Source organism: Megalops cyprinoides, chromosome 9 (genome assembly GCF_013368585.1).
Source record: "Megalops cyprinoides isolate fMegCyp1 chromosome 9, fMegCyp1.pri, whole genome shotgun sequence".
NCBI lineage: Eukaryota > Metazoa > Chordata > Actinopteri > Elopiformes > Megalopidae > Megalops > Megalops cyprinoides.
Genome location: NC_050591.1, coordinates 30,586,691 through 30,599,349, shown reverse-complemented (window position 1 = coordinate 30,599,349; position 12,659 = coordinate 30,586,691). Strand labels below are relative to the sequence as shown.

The 12,659-nt window shown below is 39.6% G+C and overlaps 1 protein-coding gene across 1 annotated transcript in view; it reads left to right on the top strand.

Moving 5' to 3' along the window:
* Positions 1–6,451: 6,451 nt before the first annotated feature.
* Positions 6,452–12,659, top strand: part of LOC118783040 (relaxin receptor 2-like) — a 41,625-nt gene continuing 35,417 nt past the window's right edge. Inside the window, exon 1 of the mRNA XM_036536703.1 lies at positions 6,452–6,796. Within this exon, the coding sequence (XP_036392596.1) occupies positions 6,703–6,796 (94 nt within the window). The 5' untranslated portion in view covers positions 6,452–6,702. The remainder of the gene's footprint in view (positions 6,797–12,659) is intronic.

Below are 12,659 nucleotides of genomic sequence, written 5' to 3'. Positions count from 1 at the left end.
ATATAAAGCAAACATTTCACGTTACTTAAATGCTATTGATTGATTCATTGATTAGTCATTCATGACTGACCATGTAGTTGGCTAGTGTTGGCTGTGTAAATGCTGATGCATGGGTTGTTGTAAGCTGGCAATGAGAAAACAGTTATGAAAGCTTTCCTTGTTTATGCCAGACTCGGCATTCAACAGTTTAGGGTGCGCTGACACCAGCTCTTACCGATGAAGTGATGTAATGCATATAAATAAAAGTCAAAGTCAAAGTTGTAGAGGTCAAAGCTGCTTTCAGTATCACTTATTTTTCAAAAGATAAATATGGATAAAGCAAGTGACATGTTTTTCTATAATGCTGAGTATACATGGAATTACTGGAGAGCTGAAGAAGCAGGACTAGTTATCAAAATCAATAAAATAACCACAAAAAAAGGATCCTCACTGAGATGTTTTCATCCACAGTCTGTTTAACTTATAAGGTGATGAGGCTGAAGGTTACCTCTTGGGTCATTGATATTTCATTTTAATAATTCACGTTTTCGTTTTCTTCCACCTTAATATTCTGAACACAGTGCAGCAAGCTGTGTCCACCCATATTAAATTTCCTTTCCCGCCATGCACTTGGCTTTGCCTTTGAAAAATCATAATGATCTAATAATTCTGAAAATATCTCAGCTTGCCCAAGCTCAACTGCTGTCAGGCAGCAGGTTTCCCGTGATGGTATTTCCATCTACCACTGAGTTTTCCTCAGAGGTGGAGAGCACTCTGTGGAAGAAGAAGAGGAAAGCTACTGCAAAAAGAGAAACCTCTTGGTATGAACTGAGCAAAAATCTTCAGCAGGGTAATTATCCATCATTTCTATTATTATTATTATTATCTGGGGCACTGCTGCTGTACCCTTGGGCATGGTACTTAACCCACAGTTGCCTCAGTAAATAACCAGCTGTATAAATGGATAACATTGTAAAGAACTGTAACCTATGTAAGTCGCTTTGGATAAAAGCGTCTGCTAAATGAATAAATGTAATATGTATGTAATAATTGTTTCAGCTTTTGTTAACAGGAATACAACATTCTGGAGTAATATACTGAACAGCGGTGCCTGAGTCAGTACTCTGATCCATCTCTGCTGTAACTGAAAGAACTGAGAGCTGAATAATCTGTGAATGTAGAAGTGCAAGCTTGGCAGTAAGGGAACGGAGAAAAAGACCGTCAGATCTTCTAGGCACGTAGGCACGAGAGAAGAAACAAGCCGCATGCATGGTCTGCAGGTTCCACGGTGTCATTCACTATAGCTTAAAACTCACGCGCTGAGCACGGGGACGCTGAAGCAGAGAAGAAGACCTTTGACAGTCTTACCCTGTGTTGAATTATATACACATCTATTGCACCGACATCCAAAAGGAACATCCAGTCCCACACTTGCGACTGCTGAGCAAGATAGTATTAACAACAAACAGGAAGGGATAGTGTGTACAGAAGGCCGTTGCTGTTTGTCAGTGAATGTAAGATAAGGACACTGAAATGGAAAGCTGCCAATGTCTCGAGGGAGTCTTCAGGAAGGTATTGATTGATATGTGGGACGACAGGGTCGCTGTGTACAGCGCAGCATGTGGCAGGTCAAATCTGTGGGTGGCCGCAGATTTAAGCAACAACGGTGATTCATCCTTGACCTTACAAAGTGATCTATAACCTTTTCAAAGCAGCCAGGAGCAGCAACACTTCCAATCCAGACAGATGAACTCGCGGGGAGAGGTAATTTGGACAATCGGAGGAGGCAGTTTAAGTTGGCTGGACACACTCTGCTCTGCTATGCTTGTCCTTCTCCATCTCAGGTTACAGGTGAATACTCCCTCACTCCTTATGTTTAGGAGTATGCTGTCCCCTGGCACAGGAACTGTAAGTTAGTCTACACCCGCTTGCTTAACCTAATGCTCCCAAAATCTACATGCTGGGCAAGTCATCTCCTTTTTTCTTGCACCTTGTCCTCAGACTTTGTGTATTAGTGTGGTTCCTTCATCCTAGGGCAATACCACTACCTTACCACCCAAGAGAGTTATATGAATGTTGTTCACAAGTTTCTGGAACACCAAAAGAAAAAAAGAAAAAAGACCTAGTAGATCAGCAGAAGTGCAACTACAAATCGTTCCTAGAAATGATCTTAGACTCAGCCAGCTCAAGGATAGATGACCTCGAAAAAGACATCATAGAATTAAAACAAGAAAGAAGATCTCTTGAGGTCTCCACTGCACAGTAACAGAGATGTTATTTATTTTGTGAAATGTGATGTGTTGCCTTTCTCTACTGATAATTTAATGCCTGGGAAAAACAGCCACTGAATTATTTGCCTAATTAAATATGGTCAGAATGTGGGCTGTGTTGTTTCATCATGTTCAAACGCCTATGAATCAACCTTTTAACACTGCAGTCGGTAGATACAGTCTATCTGCAGTCACAGATTGTGGGTATTTTTGATTCCATGCTGTCCAAGTTCCTGAAATAGCTTATCACTGACAGCAAGGTGGGCATCCGTTTGGCATCCCCCTGGCATCATCTGGAGAGACTAAACAAGGACTGATCATTGATCAGGGACAGCCTAGCACTGTCAATCTGGATAATAAAAAGGAAAATATGTGCTGTGTTGCAATGTAGAAATCAATACCTATTCTGTAAAAAAAATGTGCATGCTGCAACTGATCGATGACTGCATTGAACAGTTAACTGTTGCTCTTGCTTTGTTTTTTTTTATTACGCTAAAATAACAACATCATTTTGAAACGTAACCTATAAAATCAATTTCTCAGACTGATTCAGGGCTTTAGGACAAAACAAGAATAAATCAATACAATTATGTGAGACCCTGGCACAAATGCCCTCTTTGGGGAGAGCACAAATGCCCACTGAATGTCCAGAGGAATGCCAGAGCTGTAAGATGAGGAATGAGATTTGAAAAGCAATGGGCTCTGCGGTCCTGTCTGCTCTCAGCTGAAAAGCTCTGTGGTCCTGTCTGCACTCGGTTTGGTCCATATTTTCTTCCCATTAGTGATCACATGGCACAGGTGTGGGGCGTGCAGCCCCGCAGATCCAACTCATCTGTGTCACCCTACAGCAACCCCTCTCCCTCAGCACAGAACAGATCTGTTTATTATTGAGAAGGGACTACTTCAAGGAAACATCAGGGAACACAATTTATTCAATGACTCAGGTATTTGGAGGACTTTGCTTGAGTGATTTTATGGCCAGTTTGTCTGACACACTCCTATTGGTGGTAATATCACACTTTGATCAAATATTTGTTTGCTTTTATTAAAATTAAATAAAAAATCATATTACTTATTGCCTTATTTGTACTTGTACATATATATTCAACTTGTATATATTGTATATATAGACTTGTATATATATATATGTATACATACACACTGTCACACTATATATTCAGTAGATATTCAGTACATAAGGATTCACACTTTACCGTGGGTCAAACTTGTTTACCCCACATTTGGAAGGGGGAGAGGTGAGGAGCAGGAGGGATGCTGACAGGAAAAGGAAGATTTTTGTACCTGTGGAGGGGAGGGGGTTTTTCAACTGAGTAGGGATTGCCTGAAAATTCTTCTGCCGAATCTCTGTTTGCAACCTCAATATGTGTGTGTGCGTGTGTGTGTGTGTGTATACATGTACAATGCACACATACAGCTATCTGTTTGCCCTTTTTCATTTTCTTGTCCATCTGTTTCCTTGTAAAGCAATTATGTATTTACTACAGATGTTAATTTTTTCTTCAGTTATCATTTTTTTCCTGATGTTATATGCTAATGAGACAACCTTCCTGTTTGATATTTTTATTTTATTTATTAATTTATTCTTCAGTTTATGCATACTTTTTTCAGGGTTTCTTCCAAAATGCGTTCTCACCATATGTGATTAACAGAAGTAATTAAAAATTAAATTCAGATTAGACATTAAATAATTCAGAGTTGAACAAACAAGACCTTTTTTCCCTGAAAGCTCTGGGAAGCCTGTTATTTGAAATGATAATGATTTCAACTGAAACACGTACAACACACTAATTAGGAATCACATTATCAGTTCAAGTGTTTTATCGACTTTTGTAATTTGGGATTAATAAAGATAATCACGCTTCTTATTTACTTCCAGATGTAATGTACATTGCCTGAGCACATGAAATTATTGCAACATTGTTACTTTTTTTATCTCACTCTGAAGAACATCTGCTGATCCACCTCTTTGGAGCAGAGAAGAGCGATGCTTATCTACAAACATGGGAATCCTGTAGGTTTTAGAGAAACTGATTTATAACCGAAACCCTGTGGGTAACCTGGCTCCAATAATGATTTCAATTACACAGCTGAAGGAAACTAAAAACATGCAGGACCTCCACAATCAGTCTCTGAATCAAAGGGATTTAAATTGCTTACCTTTTTGGTAAATGATCAGTGTGAATACTAAAAATAGGCCTCACCTGAAAGACATGAATTTATCATATGAGCGATTTTCTAATGGACTAGTCAGAGTCTCCTCTCTGTCATATAGAAGGTGTATCATAATGATAGTTATGAATGTGCGTAGTCCTGAATAGCCATATTGCATGCTGATTTTTGTCCTTTCTCATGGCTTGTGCAAGCTTTTTTACCCAAGTGCACACTTCCTCAACATTACGGTTAGTTAACAATCATTTTCTCTTTCTTGGATGCCTGGATGCTATGTGGAAAATGTGAAAAAATAGGTCAAATCTAGCAGACCTTTTTGATATTTTTATTACAAATTAATTATTAAGTCATAAAAATCATTGAACACAATGCCCGCCCCCAGAGTCCTGCTCACACACCCAGGAGGGTGTGCCCATAGCTTGAATACCACTGCTTTAGATGCTTTTACTGATGGATAACGTATGCCTTTATCTCCAGGTATTTGCAGAAAACAGTCAGTAAGGGCATCACATTCTGCTGCTGTACGCTAGCAGCTGCTTTGACCCCCAGTCTTTCTACATGTTGCTCCGGGAAAGCCTCAAAGGGGTTTCCTGTGTTTTGGGTACGTATATGAGTGAGTAGCTAAGGGGAAAAATGCCGGCTTATGCACTGAAAAATGAACTGTATTCACGACAAGACAGGGTATCATGTCAACCGTCATACTCTGTTCCACACCAGAAAGTGCCCAAGTGTACATGCTTGAAAGAAATGAAATAGACATAGGCATTAACACTCCATGCAAAGCTCCTTTGAATTATTCACTTCCCAACCCCTGGACTGCATTTGATTAGTTATACTTGGCTGGTTACAAGAAGTGACTAATAGCTCCTAATCAGGCTGTCAGTCTCTGATTCAGAACGGAGACAGAAGCATGCCTCAGTGACTCAGAGTGCACAACCCAAAGCTGCTCCTCAGGGCGCTCCTGTCCTTTGGATGAGGGGTGGAACACATCAGCCGAATCCTTGGGGAGCAGTGGGGTAGAGTAACTCTGATGTTCCCTCACACTGTGCAGGGGCCATGAGGGATGACGTTGAAACACATTGTCCGTGCTCTACACCACCCTGAAACTGTCAGCTGTTCGATGAAGAGAAATGCGCTGTTCTGATAGCATGCACTGCATAGAGCCAGCATTTTGGAGCACTGGGTTAACTGTCTTCTCATTTTTAAAAAAAATTTAAAAAAAGCTACGTTAAATGGAATGAGTTGCATGGGTATATATTTTAACAACACATGACGTATGGATAAACGAGTGTATTCAGCAACGTATAAATTGAACGCGCGAGCACACACACCTTGACTCCTTGCAACCATCGTCGAAAGAGCCAAGTACGCACGAGTTCACTAAGTCCATAACACAGCGACCTCTAGTACTTAATGCTTTGAAGTCGGTGTTTCCAATTGTTTGCAAAGTTGGCGATAGTCTGGCTTTCATTCGATAAACTGATGATCACTTTATGATCGAAATAGTTATGATTTCTCTATAACGTTTGTAAAGATGGAGCGTTTTCAGGCTTTGATGACATCAGAATGTATTCTGTTTTTAGTTCTGTTTTTGACGTTATCTTTGAAGGAAGCCTTTGGGTGGTAGCCTACTATATAACTGATTTTAATACATCTTCGGATATTGTCACGAGCATATACAACGTTTAAATCATATACATGGTTTATAGCTGTTTTGACACGTTCCGTATTTGTAACGTCTGAACAACTTCTTAAGTCCAAATAAAAATGTTAATAAAGTCATTCTCGCTAAGCAGATGAAACTACATAGGCTTTCATACATTTCACATTTAGAGTAGGCGACATACTGTATACCGTATTACGTTTCATTAAACAATGTATAATGATTACAAGCCGACGAATACACTAAGAAAACAACCACCATCTTGCCAAACAACCTGTTGACCGAACAAGGCGCTGGTGACACAAGCCGGCGTGAGTCCCATCACCCATCAGCAGTGCGGTGTGCCGTTTACCGAGAGCTGATTGATTACTTGAGACAGTGTTTTGCCGGAGTGTGGCGATTGGCTTCGTTTTTTGGCGATTCTGGCACTTCACCCTGTCGGCGCGGGGAGTCCGAAAGTAACTGGATTGTACCTCTTTTGAGGGTTGTTTTATGCTTTTTGATTTTTGACTGTAGCACACATCTCTGTTGTACACAGCCATGGTGGTTGGGGAAGACTCCGTCGCGTAGTTAATAGTGGAGACTGGATACATTATAGCCATGGGATCAATGAAACTAGAACTGTCTGTCTGCTGTTTGTTGGAAGCACCTATAACTATACTTTTTATTCACATGGCAGTATCAGCAATCAAAGGTAAGATATGAACTTGGTTTAGATGATTTTCCCTGTCGCGTATGGAAGTTTGAAAATACGGTCGCTCTCAAACAAATATTTACGAGGCTGTTTCTTTAGGTTGTCTATGAAATCAAACTGTTATGAACGCGAATTTTTCTTAAAGTTTTAACACGAGGCAACATGAGCTCATTTTTTCCTAGCTATGTTTGTACTGAGGTTGAACTGATTTCCATGAAACATTAATCTCAATCCGTTTACGATGTTTTGTGTGGCACCTTGATTATTTAAAAGGTGTTTAGTTATTCATATTTTGTTGAATTTTCAATAGATTTATCAATCCCTGTGCGTCTGTCGTATACTTAAAGTTCTTTTAATGAAGTTTAGAAACAAATATTCAATCTTATACTATGGTGTGAGAAAACGTGACCATAAAGAAATGACCAGCTGAATGTTCTGTTGCGTTCTCATTTTTTGCGCAAAGTCCTTTTGACATGGTCATTATAGAACTGGATTTACTGTGGAGGCACTTTAGTGTACAAGGTAGGCTATTGCACCATGCGTATTTAAACACTCACCTAATAACTTAAGTGGTATAAAGATTTACGCGCAGTTTATGGCGAATGATACATCAAGTGCTCTTCTGGAAAAATGTGGGCATGAAATGTGGAAATCTAGCATAATTTTCCATCTGCAGGTTAGTTTGACAGAGTGTACAAGCTTTTAACCGTCTGAAGTACTAAACGAGTTCTAACAAGTAACAGCTATCATCTCCGTTATTTGGATCTTTGCAAAAGCTCGATATTTCGATTTTGGAAAGGACAGCTAAGAACCAAGAAAGTTCTAATTGGATTCTCGACTAGTCCCGTCGGATGGCAAGGTAGAAGCACATACATAAGTAGTCTAGGTGGAGCTGATATCCCCATACGTGTAAACACCTTACACTGTACGCCCGAATACTAGAGGGGACTGGCGCAGTGCGCACAAGGTATGCAATTAATACGTTTCCATGGTAGAGCAGAATTAAGAAAAATGTTCTTATGGACAATACGTAAACTAAAAAAAATTTTGTCTCTCGGGGAAGTGTTCTATGAAATCTTCAGGAGCAGGCTCTCCCACTGTGTGCTTGTGCTGTGCTGTAATGCAAACACAGCGAGATTAGCGCTGTGTATGAGGAAACCCCCAAGCGATCCAATTAAGCAGGTGGGAAACCACATCCTGTATAATGCAATCCAGCAGCTGATGCAAGTTTGTACTCAAGGGACGTGTTAGGTTTTGGAGTGTCCAGGAACAAAGTTGTGCTGAAAGCCACCAAAAAACAACAACAACAACAAAAAAAAAAAAACAATGATGATCATCTCTGAGCATTTTTCTAGTTTCTGTATTGATAATCTCTGTATATGTGGGTGAGGTGTAGAGAGGAACTGACCAGCCTATGTAGGTATAAACAGTTATTCGAGTGAGTTATTGTACCAAGATAAATGTGTGTGTGTGTGTGTGTGTGTGTGTGTGATACTTCTGTACTTCTGTGATACTGATAAATATTTTGAATTCAAGATCTTTGCACTAATAGGTAAAAGGTTGTGTGGAATCCTGCTGTCTTTGCAGACCACAAGGGGCAAATCGCCACCTCCACAAGTGGGACACATGCAGGTCTTCATTTCCCTCAAAATGGTGTGAATGTGCCCTGAAATAAGACTGGTGTAAAGTACATGATTTTGTGTATTCACACCTAACTGGAAAGGAAAAAATGAATGAGTGTTAGGTTTAATTAATCCTTAGAACTGCAACTGATTGTAGCTGATTAAGAAGGATGGATGTGACCACAAGTTATGCAAGGAACACCTTACATTACAATACATGACATTAGATTACACTCATTTAGCTGATGCTCTTATCAAGAGTGACTTCCAGTGCACCTGGAATACCTGAATATTTATATTGTCCTTCAAAGAAAAGGAGTGATGTGCAGGTTTAAAACAGGTGGGACTAAGTGTGACATAGATACCCTATGTGAACCTCTGTGAACTCCCTCAAAAATTTATTAGTCAGGTATAAACAGAGGGCTAATGAGAGGAAAATATCTTATTTGCCTGTGGTATATTTAGAATACATGTTAGACGTTTATTACATTATTTCCATTAATCATACACTCCTATCCAGTGCTTGATCCAGAGCTCATCCGGGTTACAATTTCACCCATTTACAGAGCTGGATATTTACTGAGGCAGTTGTGGGTTAAGTATCTTTCTGAAGGGTACAACAGTGGTAACCCAGCAGGGAACTGAACCAGCAACCTTTGGCTTACAAGCCCTACTCCTCACCACTGCCACACTGCTACCCTCATTCACATGCTACCCTACATTGATCTTGTAAAAAACAGGCTGATGACCAAGCTGTCACAGCAATAAGCTGTTATAAATTTACCTCTGTATTCCCTCCTGAGATTTCAACTTGCACAAAAAACCTCCCACATACACACAAAAAAACTTTAACCCTAATGAAAAAGATTTTGCCAGAAGTTCATACTGGTGAAGAAACAGCACCAGGCTATGACAGTGAAGAGGGTTATTTGGCTGTGTGTTGGGTATTCTGGATGAGAGGTGGCTGCTTGTGTATTCTCCTCTGTTATGTCCATTTAAATGCCAGCGGAGCATGCGGATTTGAAATTAATAAATAAACAGCTATGCCAACATAGCATTCCAGGTGCCCCGTGCTGGCTCAGTGAGATGATGGAAGGAGATTGATGAGACAAGCCAGCTCACTGGAGAGACTTATTAAAGGCCACAGTGTGACCATAGTTATCATTGGTACAGAAAAATCGAAAAAAAAAAAACTGGAGCAGAAGCAAAGTTAAGCGAGGCTTGTGAGGGAATTTTCAAAATGGGAAAATTTCCATGGGAATTAACAGGGATTTATACAAATTAATGTGAATATTGAGGTATTTATGGGACTTAATAGTTTTTATGGGTTTTTTTTTTTTTGCACTTTTGACTGCTTTTTCCATCTGAGCCTTTTATTCTCTACCATTAATTGAAATATACTGTTAAGGAAAAATAAAAGGAGACTTTAAAAGCTTTTTTATAGGTTAGGTTATGTATAAAGGTTATAAATGTTATAGCTTTGAATTTTAATTAACTAAAACTGACCTTTGGAACAAATTTTTAACATTCTTTTACTTGTTTTGTAAACCTTTACCCCTTTTATCATTATTATGAGGTAAAATTTCATGTAAATTGTACAGCAAAATGAAAACGTCTGAAATCAAATTGAGAAAAAAATTAATAAAGACCAACATCTTGGCAGGCACAGCTTATTCATAGTTCTTGTCACAAGCTTAGTTGCACTCTTTACAGAGTCGTTTCACAATATCATATTTAGCTTGTTTTCTATTAGATTTAATTTTCTGTCAGCGCACATACTGTGAATAAATTGCTATGTCTAAGGGAGCACTCATCCCTGAGTGGACTAGCAGTCGCAGGTAAATGGTTGGAAGTGGAATTTTCTTGAAGATTAGATGGGCCTGAGTCAAACTAAGAACACAATGCTTGTGTACGGTATTTAGAAGTTGTCCAAAGTTGAAAATTTTGAGATTTATCTGAGATTCCTCCCCTTTGTGACCTAGCTGTGGGCCGATACAAATCCCACACGAAAACACTGCAGTGCTCGCTGAGGAGTCACGAGTGCTTCTTGCGGTCGCAAGCTCATTTGAGATGGTGGCAAGCAAACTCAGTTGATTCGTATCAACCTCCCCGTTCAAAGCTAGGAAAGCCTGTCTCCGTGTGATTTATGCAAAACTTCCCCTCACACATCTGGTATTACTCTTTACATTAATCAGTTTCATGTTAACTTGATATAATAGCCTAGAATGAATTTACACCAACATGACTATTTTCCTTCTCTGTCTCTCGGTCTCCTGATACGGAAAAATAGTATTCTTTACCCTTTCTCCATTAGTGCACTGTGGCATACCAAGGCAATTTCAAGGTGATCGGTTTAGCACGGAATATGTCTCCCCCGTAGGTCTGAGGACTCAGGACTCGGTAGGAGGCACCGCCTAGTGCAGCAGTGACACAGAAATCCCTGTCTTCTCCTGTAGAAATTCCTGTTTCCATTGTGGAGGCCCTGGAAGCCTCTCCCTGCATTCTCACCTTTGCGGAAAAAAAGTACTGCTGCTTCTGCCCTTTGTGTTTCTTTGGGAAGCGGTGAAAAGATATCACTATACACTTGACGTAGTCTCACGAGAGGTAAATGTCCACTGTTGCCTTGCCATTTCAGACATTCTGCACGGTCGGTGTACAGAGCATGTTTTCTTTTGTGTAGTTATTTTACTGTTATTATTAGTTATTAATTAATTATTATTATTGATTATTATAGGCTATTAATTATGAGTTATTATGGTACTTTTTAATTAGGGGAGGAATTAATGTCTATTTCATGCCTGTGTTTGTATGTGATTTCATTAAGTTGCGCTTCCTTTTGAGTATGCCCCTTGCCAACCCAAAAGTCAAAGTTGGAGAACCAGAAAAGTTATTTGGCTATTATTTCAGTTTATTCCTGCTCAGCAAGATGATCCAATATTGAAGACACATGTGACTTTCTCTGAATGTCGTGGCTTGGCACAAGGGTGGAAAAAGGGCATTAGTTTCACTATTTTTGCGGTTCAGGTTTTGAATATTGAATCGATTCGATTTAGAGTAATAGAATAATGCTCAAGATTTTCTTAATTCCTTGTGTGGTCGAAAGGGCTGCTTTTTAATCTGACTTTAACAATAGGATTAATGCAAGGATTAATACAATCATTCAGTTCTTAATCAGTTTTTCTAATGTGAGTTTTTTTTTTTAAATGCCAACACTTCATTCTCCAACTCCAACCCCTGCCCTCCACACTGCATAAACACAGATCCCGTACTGCAATCGTCAGTGAAATTGCATTATTCTTTGTGGAACTTTTTGATTGGCATAATGAAATCAGAGAAACAGATCTGGCAGTTCCTCCCTAATTAAGCGTACACCTGCAGTGATCTACAGGTAGGTACAAAGAAGGTCGCCAATAGAATAACTCAATAATTCAATCATTTTTTAAATTGCAACTGTAATATCACACCCAAGGACCTCCCTGTTTCTCCTTCTGTGACCTCTGGGTGGTCATCTTAGGTTACCCAAGGATAAAACGAATCAAAGAGCACTGCTCTCTCATATTCTTGGAACACAGCACTCCAAAGATAAAGCTCATCAGCTTGAAAATGAAACTCCTTGACAGAACCCAGTGTTTGATTTATTCAGGGAAGGAGCCATAGCCAAAATAGTTAAAGAAAGGTGGAAAATATTCTATTCTCCAAAGCATCAATGAGAACGAGAGAGAGAGAGAGAGAGAGGGAGACAGAGACAGATACTTTATTTGTTAGGGAGAATGAGGACAGAGAACCATGCTTTTGCCTTTTGCAGGGTGTCCTGTGGGGATGAACTGTTTGTGCTGTGATAGCGTGCGCGTTGCCATCTTCTTCTGTCCACAAGGCAGTGTCCGTATGCGCCATTATTTATTCAGTGTCCATGAGAAAAACATGATAAGTCAAAGTTCCTCCCGCATTTTGGACCCTCTGCATTACAATAGTTATTGCTTTGTCCCTCTCTAGCACCATTGTGACGATAAATAGATAGCTAGGCCACTTGTTTGTTTGACATTGTGGATGTTATTGTATCTGTTGGTGCAAGAAATGATCCCAAGGTTTCTGCTGCTGTTTTTTTTTTTTTTCAGTTCAGAGGTTTAATAGCTTGGCATTCTGGTTGCTTTCTTTTGCTTGCCAAGGTGGGCACAGAAGTTGTTTAGAGAAGAGAGAATTTTGCAAAGTGGAAAGAATGCATGCAGAATAATAAATGCATT